This window comes from Heptranchias perlo, chromosome 13, assembly GCF_035084215.1.
Source record: "Heptranchias perlo isolate sHepPer1 chromosome 13, sHepPer1.hap1, whole genome shotgun sequence".
Taxonomy (NCBI): domain Eukaryota; kingdom Metazoa; phylum Chordata; class Chondrichthyes; order Hexanchiformes; family Hexanchidae; genus Heptranchias; species Heptranchias perlo.
This window is the reverse complement of record NC_090337.1, coordinates 37,036,564-37,060,955: the sequence shown is the minus strand read 5'-3', so window position 1 is coordinate 37,060,955 and position 24,392 is coordinate 37,036,564. Positions and strand designations below refer to the sequence as shown.

General features: G+C 40.2%; 1 protein-coding gene across 11 annotated transcripts in view; it reads left to right on the top strand.

Moving 5' to 3' along the window:
• Positions 1–24,392, top strand: part of nlgn1 (neuroligin 1) — a 444,903-nt gene that overhangs the window by 42,651 nt on the left and 377,860 nt on the right. For 3 of the 11 annotated variants that reach the window (XM_067994651.1, XM_067994649.1, XM_067994648.1), the window contains 2 exons: positions 12,641–12,700; positions 14,236–14,385. In XM_067994651.1, coding sequence (XP_067850752.1) covers positions 12,641–12,700; positions 14,236–14,385 — 210 coding nt within the window. Of the gene's footprint in view, positions 1–7,407; positions 7,428–12,640; positions 12,701–14,235; positions 14,386–24,392 lie in introns of all 11 variants that reach the window. The other 8 variants (XM_067994659.1, XM_067994658.1, XM_067994650.1 and 5 more) reach the window with 6 other exon arrangements.

The window sequence follows — 24,392 nt, the reverse complement described above, 5'->3', positions numbered from 1 at the left end:
ATAGCTTTATGTACTGTATTAAATTCACCCATCCTTAGGTGAACATATTTAACTGAGAAATAGCCTGATCATTTTCACTACTGATAAGCATCCTAAGAGTATAATGCCATCTGATAAATGGGTGGAAACAAAAGTCTATATGAGTGAACGAAAAGCCAATCTGACTTTTTTTTTAAAAGGTGCAACCACTACCTACTTCTGTACCAATTGAAGAATTAATAGCCCTTTTATGTGTATACAAATTGACATTCAAAATGTATTAATCCTAAAATTGCAAATCACTGGCAGACAAGTAGCTACACTACCAAAGTAATCATGACTGTAGCTTTATCCCTTGTTGGAATATCTTTAATTTCCAGAATTATGGAATATTATTAGCTGATTTGATTTTTTTTAGTCTAGCTAGTTTGGGATTTTCCATTTTAAAAATTGGGAACGCAGTTTAATTTTTTCTCAAAGTTGTAATATCAATTCAGAGGATCATTTTCACTGCAGAAGGTACTGAATTAAATGACTCAGTACTAATTTTAATTAATTTAGGTATTGCGAATAACTAGATACTAAAAGTGGTATGTCCCACAATATATCCCAGAATAGTTATGATCCTTTCAGATATTTCTGAAAACCCACTTACCCTCCAATAAACGTAGGGAATGGGCCATAATTTGATGTGCAGGGCATCCAGTGGCATCTGCCGTTAGTTAGACTTGCCGTTGCTCGTTTAGGTTTTTAAATTTTTTGCGCAGCAAGTTGGTGAAAGTGCAAGCTGATAATGTCGCAGCAAAGGAAACAGGGCATCAGGGACCTGAGTGACCAGGGAAAGCAACTGTGTATCTCCTAAACCAATCAGATTGAAGGATTATGAAATTAACAGCGCAAGGAAGTGTAAATTAGAGAGGGTGAATTCAATGTCAAATTAGGTGCAGAAAGAGAAATGAAGGGAGGGAAAGAAAGATTGGTTTAAGAGATGGAGAAAAAAGAGACAGAAAGGAAAAGTGAACAAAAAAAAATTACATTTTTAAAATCTCCAACAATTAAAACCTGAAAGAATGAGACTCCATACTTGTGTTAATTTTCAGTGCCAGAGAGGTTGAATTGCAGTAATTAACACTTATCACATTGTTAAAAGGGTATTTAGACAGAAATGGACAAGACTTAACTTTCTGTGGTGAGTTTAGTTCATATCTACCGCGCAAAAACAGGAACTTCACTCCGTTCAATGTATTTCAATGGTGAGGCAAATGTAAGGAATCTTACAACACCAGGTTATAGTCCAACAAATTTATTTTAAAATCACAAGCTTTCGGAGATTATCCCCTTCGTCAGATGAATGACTCATTCATCTGACAAAGGGGATAATCTCCGAAAGCTTGTGATTTTAAAATAAATTTGTTGGACTATAACCTGGTGTTGTAAGATTCCTTACATTTGTCCACCCCAGTCCATCACCGGCATCTCCACATAATGGTGAGGCAGACAGCGAGATGCCGTTTTCGCAAAGCTAACAGCAGAGCGGCGCATCTGGGACAGCAACTTTTGTTTATCCACATTTAACCGCGCATCTGCCCTTCGTCTGAAATTGCTGTAGCATTTGCGCAGAAATAACGGCGAGCGCCATTAGCCTCACCATTATTTTGACAGCAAATTCTCCCCATTATATAATTGCAAAAGGTTTGATGAGTACAGTTACTTCTCAATATTACTAACCTGTTAGGGGTGCAAAAACAAATTATTTTATTCTGTACAGAAGTCGGATAGTATCTGAAATAAAGATAGGTTATTCGGGCTGATTTCCCAAATAGGTGTTCATGGCAAGGAGGAGCGCTTGCAGGGAGTACTGGTTGGGAAATTGCGGACCCCCGGTGCCTGATTTTATGTTCCTGTGATTGCCACTCCGCCAGGCGCACCTGATCAGGGAATCAATCCTAGCATTTCAGTTGTGACCCTTCCATCAGAAGTGAGAATCCAGGAATATTTTGGAATATGTTAATTACAGCATGTCAAGATTACAAAGGCACTGCCCATTATATATGTGGACATAGGAATTTATAATGGATAACGGTTGACAAGAAGTGTGTTGCAGATGCAATATTTTTAATATATTCTTTAATCGCCCACAGCATTGCACACAGGGAGTCAAAATCAAGTGTAGTCTGCATTTATCAAGGTATCAATGGACTGGTCAGGTGGGCAGGAAGGTAGCAAATGGAATTCAATCTGGAGAAGTGTGAGATAATGCATTTGGGGAGGGCAAACAAGACAAGGGAATACACAATAAATGGGAGGATACTGAGAGGTGTAGAGGAACAGAGGAACCTTGGAGTGCATGTCCACAGATCCCTGAAGGTAGCATGGCAGGTAGCTTGGGTGGTTAATAAGGCTTACGGGATACTTTCCTTTATTAGCCGAGGTATCGAATATAAGAGCAGGGAGGTTATGATTGAACTGTATAAAACACTAGTTAGGCCGCAGCTAGAGTACTGCGTACAGTTCTGGTCACCACGTTACAGGAAAGATGTGATTGCACTACAGAGGGTACAGAGGAGGTTTACGAGGATGTTGCCAGGACTGGAGAATTTTAGGTATGAGGAAAGATTGGATAGGCTGGGGTTGTTTTCTTTGGAACAGAGGAGGCTGAGTGGAGATTTAATTGAGGTGTCTAAAATTATGAGGGGCCTAGATGGAGTGGATAGGAAGGACCTATTTCCCTTAGCAGAGGTATCAATAACCAGAGGGCATAGATTTAAAGTAATTGGTAGAAGGATTAGAGAGGAGCTGAGGAAAAAATTTTTATCCAGAGGGTGGTAGGGGTCTGGAACTCACTGCCTGAAAGGGTGGTAGAAGCATTGCATTTAAAAGGTGCTTGGATGAGCACTTGAAGTGCCGTAACCTACAAGGCTACGGACCAAGAGCTGGAAAGTGGGATTAGGCTGGATAGCTCCTTTTCAGCTGACAAAGACACAATGGGCTGAATGGCCTTGTTCTGTGCTGTAAATTTCTATGATTCTATGTGAAACAGGGTTAGAGGGCAGGGGATAATTGGACCAGGTTGTGCAACTGTAATTCAGTCTCCATTTTAAAGTCATATATCCTGTCCTTATTTTTATATTTCCATGATAAATTCCTATATCCACATTTATAATGGAAACATCCTATATAAATTTTTCATGCTGTAATTATACCCTTCCACCAGTGGTGGCACTGTGGCACCTCCATTGGCAGCAGGGTGTAATTGCAGCCTTACATGTTTACATGGGCAGTTTCCATTATAAATGTGGCCCTGGAATTTAGAATGGGAAATAAAAGTTGACAGGAAGTGCACACAAATGCAAGATTTTTAATAGATAATGGTTATAAATGTTTACTGTAATCATGCTTTTAATTATTTGATTACATGGAACTTTGTTTGTTGTTCCACATCAACTACATTTAGAGTCAGATCCCAACAGTACAAATCTCTGTGATTTCCTAAAGTTTGCATTTTTTATATTTCATGAAAAAGATAATGAACACAAACAGCAGGCTATATAAAAACACTTCAAAAGGACAGTGAATATCAAAGCAGATATGGGTAAATTGATTACTAGATCTTGAAGAGTTGACTTTGTAATCCAATAAAAATATTTTCCTTCTCCAGTATGCCACATACTGTTCAGAGTTGATGCAGTCATCTTACAATGTTAATGCAGTTTTTATTGTTAGCACATGAATTGCGTTGATTTTGTACTATGTCTTTAGTCAAATCAAAAAGCACAGAGTTGTTTTCCTGATGACTTTTACAAAAAGCAAACAAAACAAAACAACCCTGGGGGCACGGATTCAAAGTAATTGGTAGAAGGATTAGAGGGGAGCTGAGGAGAAATTTTTTCACCCAGAAGGTGGTCGGGGCCGGGAACTCACTGCCTGAAAGGGTGGTAGAGGCAGAAACCCTCAACTCATTTAAAAAGTACTTGGATGTGCACTTGAAGTGCCATAACCTGCAGAGCTACGGACCAAGTGCTGGAAAGTGGGATTAAGCTGGATAGCTCTTTTTCGGCTGGCATGGATACAATGGGCTGAATGGCCTCCCTCTGTGCTGTAGCAATCTATGATTCTATGAACCCTCTTCCTTCTTTCCTTCCATCCTTTATTGCTCTCAAAAGTAAAATCCTTGTAACAACATCATCCTTCTTAGTTAAGACAATTAGAAGGTCTAACCCACAGATATCTTTGCTTGCTGGGAGGCCTGCTTAACCAGAAATGGCAGAGGAGAATATCCTGCCAGAATTTGGTCTTTCTCTTTTCTTCCCTCTGTGCTCCAGGCTTATTGCAAGACTCTGTGTCCCCTCCCTCTAACCCTATAGTTAGCTTGAACGTAAATTTCGTTGAAATTTGGATGCAAAGTCAAATTTCCTGTTGGAAGTCCAGTGCTCCACCATTGCAGTTTCTAGGCTGAGAGATAATACATTTTATCTATAATTGTTTACTTAAACAATGATGTGATTATATAACACTCGCCATTTCAGCCTTTGTTAAGGGAACTGAGATGGTCACTCTAGTCAATGGAATATGTGAATAATATGGAATTATGACTTTAGTTTTAGCCCATATAAAGCTGTCTTCATCAATGTCTGTTCTGTTTACATAAATCTTGTGATAGTATTCTACTCAGTTCTAGGAATCCACTTCATCATTTTATTCAAGTAGTGGTTTTAACAAACACCCAGTAAAATGTCCTGACTTGCTTGTTGTTATTTTGAACAAAATATCCTGTGCCACATTCTGAAATTCAATTTTATAACTGGTTTATTTTTTCACAAAGTGCACAAAAAGTAAACATTTGAAAATATTTTAAAGTCACAGGATTTCTTTGGATGGAAGAGGGAAAAAAATGTTCTAGTTTGTGAATAGAAATAAATCAAGAAGCTCAGCGCTTTGGAAAAGAACAGCTTTGGTTCACAGAAAATTGAGATTTTGTTTGTTTTAAGTTGCCCTAGTTACTTGAATTTATTACATGCATGATGGTCAGTTTCTATTCTTCACCAACTTCATAACTATCTGCAATAATAATAAAAACAATATGTGACTACAGGTAGTCATCACACATAATCACATGGTGCATTCTAAAACTGATTCAAACAGTTTCACTGCATTGTTAACATTGACAGCTTAATGTATGAAAGTACAGAATGAGTGAAAAGCATTCAACCAATTAAACTTGTTAATCTTGGCTAGAATTCAAAGCAAGTTTTTGGAACCTTTTACAAATCAATGATGAGAGAGAATTGAAGCATTGCGCACAGTTTTAGGCACTCTACCTTTAAAAGGACTGATAGTTCAAAACTTCTGGAAAAATTAAAATACAAAGTTATGAAGAAGGGCTTACAGAACTCAACTTGATTTCATTGGACAAAAAAAACTGACAGGTGACATGATCTAAGTCTTTAAAGTGTTGCAAAGTGTAGTTGATGTTAGTAGTTTTAGCGAATGGTGAATAATCACACTCAAATCTGGTTATCCGTGTCCAATTTTGTTAACGGCTTTCTATTCATAATATGTGTTTCATGTTTAATAATCCAGTGTGGACTAATTCACATTTTTCCACAGTAAAATCAATTTGTCATTCCTTAGTTCATCCATTTAATTTGTACAGGCACCTTTGCATGCTGTCAGTCTGTTTGCATTAGTCATATAGCTTGTTGTTATAAACAAATTTAATAGTATTATAAAGAATACCCTCCTCCATATCAGTTATGCATACATGCCAAATGTTAGTGTGAAATGCTGACAATCAGCCTTTTGAGGGCCCTATCAGCATTTGTGGGTTTACCAACAAAAATCAGCACTGGGCCCCCCCTCTATCCTCCAGCCTCGGAAGAGCGTCCTCAGTGTGCTGGTATGAATTTTCCCATTTTTCATCCCAGGTTTATTTGTCATTTCTGAGTGAGGTTCCAACTCAGTGATCTGTAGTGATTTAACTTTTTCGGTTGCTTTATAACACGTGTCCAACTGACCGCCACGTATGTTGCACATTCCCAAGAAAATCTGGCTTAATCTGTAATTTATCCACAGCCTTCATTTGTGGAGAATTCATTTAATATGTCTGGCATAATCTCAATCCCAGTCCCCAGCCCTAATATTTCTACCTATTGTACCTCTTAAAGAACATATCTTAATTCCAATGGGAGAAGAGAGCATAATTTCGGACATAATCTGCATCTGCAAGATCTCTGACCCTCTTAAGCTAACCTTTTTGCCCAGTTAATTTGGGCCAGATCCTCTTTTATCTCACTGAACTTTGCCTTTTTCCAGTCTAACACCCTTCTCTTTGACTCTTCATTGTCCTTTTCTGTTTTTGTATGGAATCTAACTATATTATGGTTACTATTTCTCAATTGTTTTCCTAGTCTTACAACTGTTATTTGTCCCACTTAATTTCCCAGTACTAAGTCAGTCAATGATGCTTTCCTTTTTGGATGAGAAACATACTGACCTAGGGAACAGTCCTGGATACATTCTAAAAAGCATTTACCACTTTGATTACTTGTATTTCCTTTATTCCAGTCTATCTTAGGATAGTTGGAATCACCCAATATTATTGCTCTGTTGTTCTTCCATAGCTCTCTGAAACTGTCTGCAAATCTTCACCTCCATCTCATCTCCACTGTTTGTTGGCCTATAATGCACACCAAGAATTGTACCATTTCCGTTTCTATTTCTTAACTCAAATTTAAAAATGATCACTAAGAGAATGAAGAGAGAAGTTAGCAGCAGTCTCTTCACACAGAATGTGGTTGGAACACAATGTGTTGCCATAGGGAGTAGTTGAGACAGAGACTATTATATCTTTTAAGAGAAAATTGATAAATATTTGAAGCAGTGGAAGATACAAGGGAAGATACTATAGGATTGGTTTTGGATTGTTTCAGTAAAGAGCTGGCACAGGTGTGATGGCCGAATGACTTCCTTCTATGCTGTAAACTTCTATGGTTTTTAGGCTGCCAAGCAAATTATGCTCTGGGATTTTGGTGCTTCTTCTGCCCATCCCATTAAGTGTTGAAGAATTTTGGGGATGTGTTGAGGGGAATGTTCTCAGGCTGCCCCGGCAGTCATAGGTCCCATTCTGGGTGTAGTGAAAGCTCTAGCAAATAAGTAGCCCCTGTGCTCTTCAAGGATAAATGAAAAAATTGTTGCCTTTGACCCAGTCTGGGTCTCGGGCTCCCCCTCTCAGAGCAGCAAGCTGCTGCGCCAAGTTCTGCTGCCCCCATGTGTTGAGTGGCCCTGTTGCACTGTTTCAGTTATGGGCATTTTCCACGATTATTTAAATGACCCCATCCCTTGGATTTGGGAAGGGCTCAGTGGCAGGGCATAGTGGTAGGTGGAAGTTCTGCCCTGCCACACTTTTTTGCGGGTTCAGTGGTGCTGCAGGATTTCTACCCACATATCTGGTCTTTAACACTCTTATTAGCATCTCAAATCACAAAATATTCCTGTTACTCCTGTTAACAGGTTGCCTTTTCATTGTCCTTTTTAGCCGCCTTGTATGATTCTCGGTGCTCGCCAGTATCTGTTCCCTAGTATATATTTTAAAATAACATAATTCTTAGTCGTGTTCGGCCATTGTGATTGTGGTTTTGGCATTTTATTTTTCCTTTATCTTAAAATTAGACTTCCTTTTCATATCTTCTAAGGTAGTCTTAAAATTCATTGCTACAGTTTTAAATTTTTGCTTCAATTTCTCACATTCCTTTGGAACTCCTCTTATAACTTCAAAAAATGCCATTCTAAAGTCTTGTAGCTTTGTATTGTTACACTAGACTATAAATTTTACTGGAATGTCAAAACATCATGGCATGCAATTCTAAATGTACAATCTAACTGAGAACTGTTCTTTAGTTTAATACCCCAGTCTGCCAATTTCATGTGTTTGACATTTGTTTCATTTTGCCTGCTTGCTTATTATAACTTTAGAAACATAATTGTAATTTTCTTTTAAAATTAATAAAGGGTTCAAATCTATATTTTTACAGATTGTGAAATTGATTCTGGCAATCACAATTTATCTTTAAATGGGTCAGTAGTCAAATAAAATCAACCTTGCATAGAAACGGGTTGATTTAAATTTGTAATTGTTCATGCACTTTTTGCAACAGATATTTTTGTGCTTCAAATTTTAGTTCTAATGCATTCCCTAGTCGTGGTGTCAGAAGTTACATTGTTGCCAAGTATGTCTATCACGTAACGGCTCATAACTTGCTGGAGCAGTGCATCTTGCGGTGAGCACCATGAACTGGATTTTTTCCCTCACCCCTCAGATCATATTATTTTTGTGCTGCAGATTGCTAGAAATGTGAATTGATAACGGCGCGGCGAGGTCAACAGGGCATCTGGGACCTCTGGGACCTCCTGAACATCTGGTACAATGGTCTATCTCTTTAACCAATTAAATTTAAGGCTACAGTAAGGCACAGAAAGAATGACGGAGAAAGAAATAGGGTGAATTAGAGTCAAATTAGATACAGAAAGAGAAATAAACAGAGGGAAAGAAAGCCTGGATTAACAGAGAGAAACATAAGAGACAGACAGGAAAAGTAAGAAAAAAATTTCAAAATTTGAGATTTAAAAAACCTCTAGGAACAAGTTGCTACCTGCGGGAGTGAGACGCCACAGTTTCAATTGTTCCCTTTCTGGGCCTTCAAGGTTGAGTTTCATGTCTGGACCATAAATCACATCGTTAACAAGGTCCTTACGACATGAAATACCAGCCCTAAATGTCTGCAGCGAGATTCATTTGTATTTACGGTGCAAATCTAGCAATTTCTTGACACTTGTGGGGAGGCTGACGGCGAGCTTCTGTTTTTGCGAGGCTAACGGTAGAGTGGCAGAAATCGCCCAGCAATTTGTGGCGATTCCCAACTCCGATCTCGTATCTCTTCCTCGCCACAAAGTGCTGGGTTTTTTATGCACTGATAATGGTGGGCGCTGTGAACTCGCCGTTATTTTTCAGCAATTTCTGGGCCAATAAGTCTGCTTTGAAGTCTTGCAAGGAAGTAGCCCAGGTTTAGCTTAGTTACTATGCCAGTGTCTGCTTATTCAGTATTCTATCCCTTATCCATTACAAATACTATGATGTGCAATTCCATGAACTGTCCATTGATTTTTTTTTAGCTATTTTGGATGGTGCCAAATAATTGCTGAACTAACGGTACGTGTTTTTTAATGAAGCAACAAGGCTATATGTATTACATATTGTAATAACAGTATAAATGTTGGTGTGAATGGCTTGTAGGAATTTTTTTGCTAATGTTTTTTCCATTATGCATATAATGTCAATTTATTTCAGACCACTGAATTTGTATACTGATGAGGAAAAAGTATTTTGATGAGTGAAGAGAATTATTTACTCATAAGTAACTAGCAATGTGTCTCTTTTGCTGTTTACGAGTATTTTATATGGTTTGCATGTGCTGTCTTTTGTCTCTTAGGTTTAATTTATGGTTTTTTTGGTGAATTGTTTTGTGTCCAATTAGGGAAAGAATTCTGAAAGTATTGTTCTTTTGTAAGACATGTATGCAAGGTATACCTCAGAAGATCTTGTTCTAGGTTTAATGCAGGCATATTTATGGTTGTATTGAAAATGTACTTTTTTGAAATTACATCTACCACATTAGCCACTCTAAGAATGTGGTTGGTAGCATTTAATGGGGTGCTTCTTTTGCCCACCTCCTTAATGTTGTTCAAGAAATTTGGGGTGTGTTGGGGAGCAGTCCCAGTAATTCTGTCCAAAGCACTCCTGAAAGAGAATGAACAAATGCACTGATGCCTGTGCAGCATTCTGTGTAACAGATATTGAGTGTCAGATATATTGCTGAGCTGGTGATAATAATTATTAGTAGTAACATAACTAAAGATTGAAAGGGGTAAAATAACTTACAAAATGGGCAGGGTAAGAATTCAATAAATGTGACACCTGATTTAGTGTGGATTGCCAGGACTGTATACAATGTAAATGCATCTTAACATGACTGCAGAGTAAGTCAAGCTGAAAATTATTTTGAATACAGTAATCTCTCAAATTTTGATTTCTTAAAACATATATTTGTACAAAAGTGTGGGGTTTTGTTTTATGAAGATTGAACTTTCAATTTTACATGTACCGATAACACTAAGTATTCCTTCAGGACTTCAGTCATGTGGAAGGGTTGGTAACCAGAGGACACAGGTTTAAGGTGATCAGTAAAGAACCAGAGGTGACACGAGGAAACATTTTTATGTAGCGAGTTGTAATGATCTGGAATGCACTACCTGAAAGGGTGGTGGAAGCAGATTCAATAATAATTGTCAAAAGGGAATTAAATAAATACTTGAAGGGGGGAAATTTGCATGGCTATGGGGAAAGAGCAGGAGAGTGGGATTAATTGGATAGCCCTTTCAAAGAGCCGGCACAGGCACGGTGGGCTGAATGGCCTCCTCCTGTGCTGTACCATACTTTGACACTAAGTCAACTGTGATTTTAAATTCAAGACGGTGCAGGAAGACCCCAGCAATTTTCAGACAATGCAATTTGCACCCCAGTGTACTGTACCATGGGAAATGTTTTCTTATTAACTTTCAATTAACCACTGCAGAACTGAGGCTATCAGATTTTGATTTTTCAGTACAGTCTCTTCAATACTTGGAAATAAGATGAAACTGCCAAAACTCTCAAACAAACTCCGTATTAGCCTTTGGAAAATGTGATAGTCAGGCTCGTCACCATGCTGTATACTGAATACAAAATTCAGACAAGTGGTCTTGCCCAAAACATTTCTCAGACAAGTCTTTCCCCTAGTTTTAGACATTTTTTTCATTGTTCACCTAATTTAAAAGAATTGTTGGTTCTTTTATTTGCTGTATGAAGAATCTCGATTGCTTTAACTGTTGTGTTGTTGGTAAAAATATCAATTATTTATTTGGCAGAAACTATTACAATTAGATAAAACAATCATTTGAGCCACTGCACATGGCCTTTCTCAAACTGATCATATTTGTTCAGGGTCTTGAACTTGATACATCTAATCATTCTTTTAAGTATTCACTCACACTGAAATGAATTATAAAAGTCTTTTCACAATTAAGGGGGCAATGTTGTATTTTCTTATGGGTACCATGCAAGGGTCAAAGTTCAGATTCTAGAATCACAGCAAATTAAAAATGCGTGGAAAGCTTCGTCAAGAAGAAAATATAAAATTCATGGTCTTAGCTTTTAAGCTTTGTGCTCACTGTATTATCTTATCCTCCATGCTAATTGTGCTACTTTCCAATGCATGTAGAAAAAATTGACATTCTTACCCAGCATGTGCAGTTAAGTTCTCTGTTAGAAGGATTTTGTGTAAGATTGGTGTTACTGTACTGCAATTCTGGACACCCTGTGATTGTTCCCATTAGAGCTCGCATGACACTGAAATGCTTGTTAGTGATGTCTAGTCCTTTATCCTGTTCTGGCTGCTCAAAAGTTTATAAATGTTTTTCTTGTACCTCTAAATAATACAAAATGTGTATTCTTCTACAGTAAGAAATGAGCTTCCATCATAAGTTTCAACTTTCAGCTACTTCATTTTTTATGTAGACAACATCTAGAAGTACTTATTGAAACAAAGGGATAATATTTAAAATATTTCAGTTTACATAACAGTACAATTCAGTGATTTATAGTTGAAAAAGTTTGCTACTTGTTAAATGAGCCACGCATGATTTAAAAATCCAGAATGACAGTTGCTGTCACCGTGATATTTGACCCATACACTATATAATTAGGTATTATATTGCTATCTCATTTAAATGCTTTGCATACCTCTAGAAGATGTACAAATGATATTGTTTTAAGAATTCTGGTTGACATTTTATTAATACCAGGTTTATATTAATTTGTTGACTCCTTGTCAGTAGATAAAATTTGCTGCTCATTTCACTCCTAAATTAAGTCCGAATTGTTGCAGTGCAAGCTTATGGGGTAGTACAATGTAAAGGAAACAATATTTTAGGGTATGTCAAACATCTATAATGACTTTGAAAAATATTCCTGCCCGAGTTCATTCATGCTGTTTACCAACTACAAAAGCAGAATTCACTGAAATTGATGACTTTGAAAACTCTTTTTTGCATTGCATCCCACAGTTCTTATTTCTTGAAACAGCAATTTTTGCATTGTTTTTTGTATTTTGTGATCCGCATTCAAAAGAAAAGTACTCTAATATCTGAATGGAACCTCTGGAAAGTATTTGAGAAATGTAAAGGGGACTTGACTCTTTTGATGCTGCAACCCATGTAATGGGTTGATCAGTTTAGTTATTAACAAAGGAGTTTAAGTCTTTTTTTCCTCTTTTCTTGAAATGGTGGGTATACTTCTTGTAATTGGTACATAATTCTTTCTTGCACAAAATGATTGACAAGCTTTTGCTGTAATTTAAAAAAACCTTCTTAAATATGAAATGCATTTTAGGATTTTTATCTTTTTATACATTTTTAGATATTTTGAACTGTTGCTATTTTTTAAACAAATGCAGTTTTACATTTCAATTTTTCAAGAAATGTTTTAACACGGTATTTTCTAGATTTTCTGAAGTCATGTATGTTCTTGAATTCTCTTTTTTTCCTCCATTTTCTTCATTTTTAATCCTAGGTCCCCTTGCAAAGAAACAGGCTGATGATTTAGGTGATAATGATGGCGCAGAAGATGAAGGTATTTTTTGCCGCCAAACCAATATGCATGACAACGACCCGCTAAATTTTTTTCTCCCTTCTAAAGTACATTTTTAATATATTTTTGAAGTGCAGATTTTTAGCACTTAATTTTCAGCTTTTTTGTCATTATTTATTATCGGCATATTTTATAATTTTTAACTTGAATGCTTTAAAGTGATTCTTCTTCCACAGTATTTGATTAACAATTTTTTTAATGCCTCCACGAAACATTGTTGAAACAATCTTTTTTAAGCTCACATTTTTGTTGATATATATAGGTGTTTTAAACATAGTGGGGGTGATTTTAAACCCCAAGAATGGGTGGGTTGGTGGTGGGTGGGAGTTGAAAATAGGTTTTTTTTGGGTCGCAACCACAAAATCTTCGGACTTTGCATTCCCAGTGGGAAGCCAGTACTTTTACACGCCAACATTAAACCCAGAAATAACGCCGGGTTGCGGTCGCGACCCAAAAAACAACTATTTTCAACTCCCACCTGCCCCCAACCCACCCATTCTTGGGGGTTAAAATCACCCCCAGCATCTCGGCTCAGAAATCATTTGAATTAATTTGTATAAAATGCTCAACTGTATTTGCAGAGACATTTATAGCAAAGTGTAATTTTGTTAGCTGTTATCAAATGAACAGCAGATATCTAAATTATGTAGACATAACTAACCTTGACCATTAAACTTTTTGATGAATTAATTGAAAGAAAATAGTTGCCCTATTACAACATTGATATCCCTTTTATAATTAATGCATAAATGCATTCTGATGTATGGCTGTTTGCAAATTATAATCAATATTATTTCAGTAGATTTTTGACCTAATTTGGGTGCAATATTATTGCTGAAAGTAAAATAAACTTGATTGCTCGGTTTACATTTCAATCTGGCTGTAAAGTCGCCTGACTGTTAATTGTTAGAAGAATCCTTACTCCCTTAATGTGTGGAGAAATTATTTTAGTCATCTATATTTTATTAGTTGGTTTATGAAGCAATGCACTATGATATTAATATAAATTAGTGAGAACGAAGCCTTCAGTAGTAGTTGGGTAGATTGGAAAAATTTGTTCTGCTATCAGGCAACTTGATGCCTTCATAATCATTACCATATATTTTGTATGTAATAATGATCTTACCTGATCACTAATAAACATGATCACAATAACAGATAGTAGTTCAGACTCATTCCTGACCTCTGGTCAAATCCAGTCCAATTCCAAAAATTTAAAATTTTCACTGGAGTTATTGGCAAAATCAAGAACACTGTGTGCTCAATAGGGATATTTTGAGTTGAGTCCGGCTAGCCCCTAAAATCTGCTATAATCCAACCTAATTTTTTTTTTATTTAAACAGATTATTACTAGTCAAGCAGTTAACTAAAAACATTTGCTTGAGAAACTTACTGCATCAAATACACTTTTTAATTAAGTAACACACATAAACTAATCATTATTTCAAAATAAGCAAAATGTTGACAGTGCCCCCAATGCTGGTTCCAAACCTTTTGAACTGTATGTCATTTTTCAGATATTCGGGATAGTGGACCCAAACCTGTTATGGTCTTCATCCATGGTGGATCATACATGGAAGGCACAGGAAATATATTTGATGGAAGTGTACTGGCAAGTTATGGCAATGTCATAGTCATCACTGTCAACTACCGGCTTGGTGTATTAGGTAAGACTATGCTTCTTTTGTAATTCAGGTCCACTATTTGATCAAAAAGCCCTTGGTAAATAGCATCTGTATCTTTTGTGGAGCATGTATGATTTCTGTGGTTAAAATATATGCCAAATGTGCTACAGATTTGATGAAATGTGAGACATCCGGTAAAATGCCTGGATTTTCACTAAGATCAACTGCAATATCATCATAATGAAGTTAATAATAATTCACATGGATGAAGTGACAGACATAGGTAATTGGCAATGCAGTGCATTCAAACACTTGCCTTTTTTCTCTGAGCTCTGGTTTCAATCCAGGCCAGTCAGGTAGGTTGACGTCTCCTTTCTGAAGGCTATAACAGTTCCTCCTAAGTGAAATTAATCGGTTCCTAAAGGATATAAGTTGACTGAACTTTTAGCTTCACATTTGCCATAATTGTGGCTGGCTCATCCATCAAACTCTGAGTGGCAATAAACAGACAGCTCAGTAGTGCAAAGGGACTGTTGTCCTATGCGTGGAGTTCAGACATGTTGTTATGATAATGTATGTGGAAATTCATTATATGTGCTCTTGCTATGCTAGCCTGAAGTGTTTGATGCTTTCAAAGGTACAGCTTAAAAGTATGGTTCAACATTTAATCCATGATCCTGTGGTTTATTGTAAAAGTAGCCATGCATAATCTGTATTTGTACTGGAGCTACAAGTATTTATTGGTTGTACAAATCTGGTGATGATTTGAATAAGAAGATTATGTGGATAAAAGTTGAGTGCTCTACCACTTAAGAGGAAATCCTTGTTACACATTGTAAACCATTTTTTTAACTCTTATGTAATAATCCTTGAAATCAACCAGCAGCTGTATAATATGCAATATAAAGTTAAGTATGTGGTGTACAGTTAAGTGCTCCATTTCTGGATGAGAATTTTCAGTGTACTGTAATCTAACAATTTTAACACGTATGTACTATTTAGAACAAAGCTGGTGGAGCAGCAAAAAAAAATGACATTAAAAGAATGAATCAGAATAGCAACTAGAAGAGGGTGAGGTCAGGGCTAAAATTTGGATTTTTAATTACAGCAAATTGTCTCCCGAGTCAAAGAAACATTTTTACACCCTTAGCTTTAAACAGTGATGTCTCTAGTAGCAGTCGTAATGTAACATGATTGGAGATAATTTTATGGAATCAGAAATACACTGCATGAAAAAGTACTTCGTCTACCTTTCTCCATGTTATTCCCTCTGCAGCAAAACTATATATAATGCACCTTGTTGTCATAGAACCCAAAATACCAAGCTATTGTTGCTTCTGAGAAATGCAGCCTCATTTATGTCATGATATTTCATTCAACACAATACAATTTTCTTGGCTTAACACTTCAGCTTGCCTCACATGGACTTAAATTCCAATGTAATTGATAGGATTTTCAATTTACCTATCCATTTTCACTGTTGTAATTCTCCACTTGAGAGGGCAGCCTGAATTCTAAACCCCTCCACGCTAGTTGGTACTGTTGCTCCATAACAGACTTACAAAATTTCTTTTTGCTTATTTTTATTTCTTCTCCGATCACCATTTCCCTTTTCTTTTTTTCCAAACAATTTGTTAGCCCAATCAATACCTGGGCACACTGTCCTACTAGTGCTGAGTCTGAATTGACAATCAAGGTTGGGATTTAAATTTGTGAATCCTAAGCCAGGAATTTCCACTTCAGTGCTCCTGTCAGGTGCGCTTATTAGGAATCATTTAACACTGATCATTTAAATTAATGGTCTCACAGTTATGGGTAGGGGGTGCAGAATTTCCCGTGCGGTCCCCATGTGCGCCAGGAGTCTAAGCGGAAAATTCCGTCCTCCGTGTCTTACTGCAAGAATTAGTTCATCTATGTTCTCTGTTTTAGAGGGGTTACATCATCATTCTGGTAAAATAATAAAGACATAATTTCTGAAGTGATTTTTAAAAAAACTAACTTTTTAAAAGCTGCTTAAAAATTACAACAGTCCAAGAATAGTTTGGGCTGCAATCAATATCACATCTACTGCTGTGCTAACTTTCCTAGCAGTTAATGTGGTGTCAGTGGAAGCATTTTTTTAGATCAGGCTGTTCCTGGAACTGAACGTGCCTGACAGCTATTTGAAAGCATGACAACACCCCATCAAAGTTGATGTACATCAGCAGTGAATTATTTAAAGATTTTTTTTTAGTTTCTATTTCTACCTTTTTGATTTGATTTTGTAAACTTGCTAATATCAAAATTTGGCAAGCGCATTTTTCATTGATATGATTCTGTATGGCATAAATACATCAGTTAATATGCACAGATGTAGACAGGGGGGCCTGAGATTCCTGGGGTTATGCTTTGCTGGCGCAAGTAAAGCGGAGTGGAACTCCTGCCCGCCTATGCCATTCTCTAGTGACCCTGTTCCAATTCCTGGGGACAGGGTCATTTGCATGACTGGGCAGGCATATCGCACCTACATGAGTACAGTGGCATCTGCCCTGAACTGCTGGCTACTATGTTGGAGCTGCACCATGTCACACTGATGGCAGAGAGGAGGCCCAGTGAAGGCTTGAAGAAACTCTTGTTCTTCATGTCTTCTGCTCCTAATGGATCAAACTGGCTTCTTGTGGAAGGTAATCGATCAATTACGTTACACTCGTGAAGCTTTGGGGACTCTTAAGGACCACAGTGGGGCTTAGACCAGCTCTCAGCTCTTAAGAGTTATGCTGAGGGCTTTTAAAGGCAATATTCCTCTGATAGCCTGGCAACTTGCCGGACACACTTGCTTGATACTGGGGGGTGGGGGTGGGGACCAGGCAGAAGGTCCCCCATACCCTCCCCCCCCCACCCCACCCCACCCCAATGGAATTTAAAGGGCCACAGTAAATGAGACGGAATCTGCCTGGTTTTACAGGTTTAAAGAATGATGCCATCTGTTAAAAAGGCAAATTATGGATAAACAATAAATACTCTCTTAATGGGACTGAGTGCACCTAATGGATTTGCTTCAGTCTTTTCCATAATCTGCCTGAAATGGCAACACACTGTTACATGCAGTGATACTTTTGTATCTATTATCTTTTCTTTGATTAAGTATAATGCTCTTTTTTAATGAAATTAATATACAAATGTAATGAAAATAAAAATACATTTTTTTGCCTGTTGGATAAAGGGGCAGCAGAGAAACCTCCCAACTGTATTGCTATTGAAAGTAGCTGGAGTATGAGAAGTTGTGCAAAACTTATCTTGCACGGAGCAAATTACTGTTTTCTTGTCTATCAATGATGACAGAGGTGTTAGAAAAGTAATCTTTCAATGCCAAGTATATGCCTGCAAAGGAACGATTAATTTGTTTCAGTACCAGATTGTTGTGGTCTACAGAATTCCCTCCACACTTTTCCACTAGCTTCTAGTGGTCACCACAATTCTAGAGACGAGTCAGGAGAGCCATTCCATGCAAACAGGTCTTTATTTTAAGCAGCTGCAGGGAGAAGCTTTTGGCGGACCAAAACTTCTCCCAATTACATTGTTACATCAAGCTTTATACATGCAGAAATGTCTGGTTTACAACCCCCTCTTATCCGGCCTCCATGGTCTCCAATTACCACTATCTTTGTGCAGTGTTCTTGCTTCAAGATTTCATACAAAACATTTTCATGCGGACTGCTACGGCCAAAGCTGCTGACACTGTTTTTAGCCTTTTTGGTCATACTACCCGTTATGCCTTGCAGTTTCAGCCAGTATACGATTTACGACATTTTCCCATCATCCTTTCTAATGCTAACTCCTAACTTAACATACCCTCCTTTTTGGCCATGGCCATGGCAAACCTCCGTTTAACCATGTTGCCAACCCATATGTCCCCCTGTGGCTTCCTGGTGATCAGTCAGTTGCCCACAAGGTTTCTTATGCTAACATTCTGACTCTTACGAGAATGTTATTCTCTGGTCCTCCCTTCTCTCTTTCCCTTACACTTCCCGTGATCTACCCCTCTATTTCCGCCTAGACCAGTGTGGTTCCAACGTCCACCCTGTCGCCTTCGTCGGTCTCGGTCTTCCACCTTCGTTGTTCCTTGGTGTATTTCGTCAATCGTTCTTCCAGGCGCTGCTCCGCTGCCTCCTTCTGGTTGATCTTGGCTATGGCTTTAGCCAGCCTCCTTTGCTTCTGTTTTCTGCATTTACCACACAGCATTAGTATCAGAATAATTAACACGATCATCTGACACCACGTTGTCACATGTGATATGATGCGCAACCATGGGTGTATCCAAATCTGAGTACCCCAATTCCCCACAATGTCCCACTACGTAGTTAGGTGTGTTTCTCTGGTGAGTCCCTCCGTTTCCCGCTCTTCTGTTTCAATGTGGTACAGTATCTCTTGCAGTTGGTTTGTCTGGGCCCTCAGTCTAACCAACTGTTCAGGCAGCTTTGGTAATGGATTCCCAAACTCTATCCAAATTCCTACCAGCGTCGTCCACAACAAGGACTGTCTTCTCCTCTCGCGAGTGAATGTCCAGTAATGTCTCTTCTCCAATTTGGCAGTGTACTCTTGGCATGAAACTTGATGTGTCCGTAATCCATCTCCCTTCTGTCAGTGAAGATGCAGTATTTGCTTTGTCCTTCATATCCCACCTGGGTTCCTTCATAGCTTTGTTCAATTGCCCGGATGGTGCAGTTGACTCGGGTGTTGGTGTTGAACCCACACTGGGTTTTCCCTGTACTACCCAACTTATAATGGCACAACGTTATTGCATCCTTGGTTATACATCCAGTCATATCACTACTAATAAAACTCTCATCATGGTTTACTGCATATTTCTTAATCCCTTCACACCGTTGACACACTCGTCCCTCGCATCTACTGATATTTGTTATCCTGTACACAGGGCTACCAACCCTGCCTTTTAATTGTGGCACCCCTAGTACCAATCCCAGTAGGTTTCTACCGCCCGTTCAGTTGCAGGCTACCCCGGTGGAGTGCACCCTTCATTTGATCCCTACCCAAATCTGACCTATTCACCGCCACAACACTTCCTACACCCAATCCCTGCAGCACCAACAGACCCTCCATGGTTTCCTTCCCAATTCAATTTTGTCCCGGCAGTATATCAGGCACTATCCGTTGGAGCCTGTTCCAAAGATGCTGTAGATCCCGACTAGTCGCTCTCCTAGTCCTGTAAAAAGAAACAGATGGTGTGTTTGTATTGGTACCCGGTGGAGCTTAGTCTGGCTCCAGTGCTTCCATCGGCATCCCTTCTTTCCCACATCTAGTTTACAACACATATCTGTCATCATCAACACCTGGTATGGTCCTTCCCACTTAGGGTTAAACCCTCCTTTCTCAAGCATTATCCTATACATTACCCAGCTACCTACCGCTGGCACTTCCCTGTTTTTCCCGTCGTCCTGCCGTTATTTTTCTTCATTCCTTTGCTGATCCTGTATGTGTTCTCATAACCTGTCGACAAAGTTGCTTCACACACTGCTTTACTTTGTCTCTCATGGGTTCTGCATCCTCCCCTCCGCATATGATGTCTCTGGGCAGTCTCAGTCCCATGCTGTTATTCGAAGTAGCCTGCAAGCGCATAAGTACACTCGGCAGGACTTGTGTCCAGCCCTTACCTGTTTTCCTCTAATGCCTTCTTAAAGCCTGTTTTTAATGTCCAAATCATTCATTCTACCATCCCTGAACTCTGTGGATAGTACAGAATGTGGAATCTCTGCTTTATTCCTAACAGCGCACACGCCTCCTTCATTACTCTCCCTGTGAAGTGAGCCCCTGATCCGAATCTATCTGTAGGGTCATTCCCCATCGGGGAATAACTTCTTGTACTCGTATCTGTGCCATCACACTCGCTGTCTGGGCTCTAGTCGGGAAAGCCTCTACCTACCTAGTGAAGTGGTCCATTATCACTAGGCAATACTGTTTTCCTTCGCTCTTTGGCAGTGGTCCTGGAAAGTCAATCTGTAGGTGTTCCCAGGGCCCCCTGGGTTCCTCCTGTCGTCCCATCCTACACCTAATAGGGCATCCTGCATTGTTTTTTGGCAGATATTATACATCTGTGGCAGAATTTCACTACGTCTTGCCCCATCCCTGGCCACCCCCAGCACATTTCAGGTGGTGCAGCATGGCTGTTCTGCCCTCGTGGCTTGGCCCGTAGTAGATGTCCATCACGTTCTGCCTAGTGCACCTTGGTGCCACCACTCCTCCTTCTGGTCCTACCACTATATCCTCCTGATTCCTGGTGGCTCCCTTCTTAATCCACTTCTCTCTCTCCTCTAAGCTAGTCTCCCCTTGCAACCTTTTCACATTTACTTCCTCTGGACCTATAGCTGTCGCTGCTACTCTTGCTTCTTCTTTCTCACGCTCACCTGCTTCACATACTCTACGCCCTCTCGTGCCACATTTTCGCACGTCCATTTCCTTTTCTGGCTCACCAACTCCCCAGTGGTTGGTGCCCATCTGTGATCTATTGCCCGCTGACTTAGCCGCCAAGTCACCCTTTGCATTCCCAAATTGCTCGGGCGTATCAATCGCTTGATGTGCCTTTACCTTGATAATAGCCGCTTCTCCTACCCCTTGCAATCCATCCATAATAACTTTCAGAAGACAGGCATGCTTAACGGGCATGCCTGAGCTGGTCACATATCCCTGCCTTCTCCACGTCGGGGCATAGTCCACACATGCTCCCCAGGCGTACCTGCTATCTGTATAAATGTTTACCCTCTTGTTCTTACCCCATAGGATTGCCTCCAGTATGGCTGCCAGTTCAGCTTGCTGGACTGACCCTTTTCCCATAGTCTTCCCGTTCTTACTCGGGTCCTGTCTCAGTCTACTACGACCCAGCCCGTCTGGCACTCATGAGGTTTTCCTTCAATTCCCATCCCTTCGGCTGGATTATCCCTTTCTACCCTTTTAATTATCAGGGATCCGTCTGGGGGTAGCAAAATAATCTTCCACTTGCTCCTCCTCGCATTTGACACCCCCCCTAACTTCCTTTCGTTTAGCAGTTTTACCATGGTGTGTCTAGTCCACAGCTCGGTCTTCTTGCTTCACACTATGGGCTCACTAACCTTGCGGCCCACACCATGCAGTCTAGTGCCCTTTCACATGGGCTATATCCCATCGCTACAGGATCTGTCTTCTTTGAGTAGCATGCTACCGGCCTCTGCTTTCCCCCATGCTCCTGGGTCGGGACTGCACTGTATGTCTCCTTTCCCTTCACACATTGCAATACAAAGGTCTTCTCCTGGTCTGGTATCCCCAGTCTGGGGCGGTAATCAAAGCCTCTTTCAACTTCCTGTAAGCCACTTCTTGCTCGGGTTCCCATTCAATGATTTCCAATGGTCCCCTCCCTCCTTTTACTAATCTCTGGATGGGTTTGCTTACTCTTGCGTGATCCTCCACAAAGCTCCTGCTGTACTTAAATAGTCCTAACACTTGTCTTCCCCCCTCTCACGTTAGTCGGAGCGGGCAATGTCCTGAGTGCCTCTCTCCGGTCCTCAGTCAATTCCCTTTTCCTTTGTGTGACTGCATGTCCCAGGAACTGTACCAATTCCTTTCCAAATTGTGCCTTCTTCGGGTTCACCTTAACTCCACCCTTCTCTAGCACTTGTAGCACCGTTATCGTGGCTCTTTCATGATTCCCTGTGTCTCCCAATGCTACCAGCAAGTCATCTGCATACTGCACTAAAGTGCTGTTGTATGGTGTCAAGTCAATGTTCTTAACAATGTCACTCATGCACTTATGGAATATTGTTGGACTGTTAAGGAACCCTTGTGGTATCCTTGTCCATGTATATTGTCGGTCGTCCAGTGTAAATGCAAACATCTCCTGACTCTCTTCCATTAGAGGAATAGCCCAAAACACATTGGTTATATCTAGCACGGTAAATATTCTGTGTTGGGGTCCCACTCCTTGCCACACGGTGGTCGGGTCTGCTACTATGGCATGCGATTTTTCCACTGCCATGTTTAGGTGTCGGTAGTCAATGGTCAACCTCCAGCTCTCATCCGGCTTCTTTACCGGTAGCATGGGTGAGTTGGTGTGAGACACTGTCCTGCTGACAACCCCCTCCTTTTCTAATTGGGCCACTATTCTTCTCATGGCTACTTCTGCTTCCTTTCTAATGGGATATATTGCCTTACAGTTCGGTGTCCCCTTCCTGCTATTACTACGGACTCGACCCTCATCAACCCGCAGTTTTGCTTATGCCGTGCCCACACTCCGGGGATACTTTGACATATTATTCCCAATGCTCCTTCTTCACTCCAATCCACCTCTATTTTATCCTGTGCTCTTATGCACACTATGTGGTTTCCTGAGCATCGTTGTCCTAATCGTCTTCTATCTCCGTTGTCCCCATGCCACTATACCTCTCGCTTCCCTGTATGGATGACGGCTCCTAGTTCAGCTAGCAGATCCATTCCCAGCACATTTCCTTCCGTACTTTCACAATACCAAAGGTGCCCTGGTATCATTCGCCCTGCTAGCATGGTCTCAGTTCTGTATGCCTTTAAACTGCTTCCTCCTACTCCCTGTACCTCCAATGTATGATTAGTCAATGGTATAGTTTCATCATTTGTGATTGAGATTTCAGCTCCTGCCCCCTAATGACACTTCTGTGTACATTCACTCCCTTTGTGATCCCAATCCATGTAAGGGGGCCGCCAACCCCTATGCGGGAGCGTTCTTCAGGAGTTCTAAAAGTTCCTCCCGAATCCAACCACTCCCTTGTCCTCGGTCTCCCCTGTCCTACTTTGGCAGGGTCCCAGTCCTTCTTGTTCCCCCTCCCCTGCTCCAGCAGTTACTTGATTCATGTCCTGATTTCCTGCAATTGGAGCACGTCTTCCTTTGCCCCTTACAGTCCCAGGCAAAATGTCTCCTTTTCCCACAGTTATAGCATGTGAGGGTTCCTGGTCCTCCTGTATCCTTACCCTTCGGTTTTCCTCCCTGCTCTCCTTGGACTCCCGCCACTTTGGCTTTACCCTTTGACTGTTGTAAATTCTCTACCCAGGTGCCCGTCTTATTACTGTTGCCCAGTCGTCTCCTCCGCCTACTCTTAACTGCAGTGTTTCCTGGTGTTTCGGGCCCAGCCCTTCCTTTAGCATTTGTACTAGGGCAGGCTCATCTTTGCTTGGGTCCTCCTTTCCACTATGTTCCTGATAGGCCGTCCATCCTGCTACCGTCTCTCCTGGCTTCTGTTTTACCCCAACCAAAACGGCCCTGTTGCATGGAGGGTCTCTGAGGACACGCTACACATCTCTCTTAAAATCTTTCAAATTTCTGTTTCCTAGTACGTGCTGCTTCCTTTACCCACTCTCCGGATTTAAAATCGCCTCCCAAGCTTTCCCACTGTCTGGGAGTCAGTTTCCTTCTTATTATCCCGTGTATATCCCATTCTCCCATTGAATGCAGCTCTACTGCCCTCTCAAGTTTCAGCCAAAAGTCTACGTTAACGCAATTAGGTTTTAATAACCCCAATTTGTCCAAGACATGTTCTTTCTCTAAAGGGGTGACCGGTACGTAATGTTTTCTCGCCGCTGCTGGGGTGATCTCCTTTCCATCCGAGTCCACAGCAGCCAGGTAATACCTTATGTGTATTGGGGCCATTCAGGCGGGTTCACCCTCAGCTGGTGGTGCTGATGGTCCCGACCCTGGATAGGCTAGGGGTGGCAGCCCTACCTCCAGTTCTTCTTCCCCCCCCCCCACTCCATGGGTTGGATTAATGTTAAACCTTCTCCTCATTACGGCCACTTTGGCTCTCTCCTTTTCCCCCTAGATCATCTTCAGCTGGTTCTCCAACTCCTGTATTTTTTGCCTCCTGCTCTTTATTCTTAGTTGTTAGATCTTTCAGTTTTTGTTCTAGCTCTCGCCTTTTCTCCTTTCCTTTCCATATTTCTGCGTAAGCCTCGTCTAGTGCTTTCATTTTTTATCCATATTCACAATAATGTTATTTTACTGGCATCTTCCTTTTCCTTTCTTGCCCCCCACCTACTCCCAAGAACTCTCATGTTGT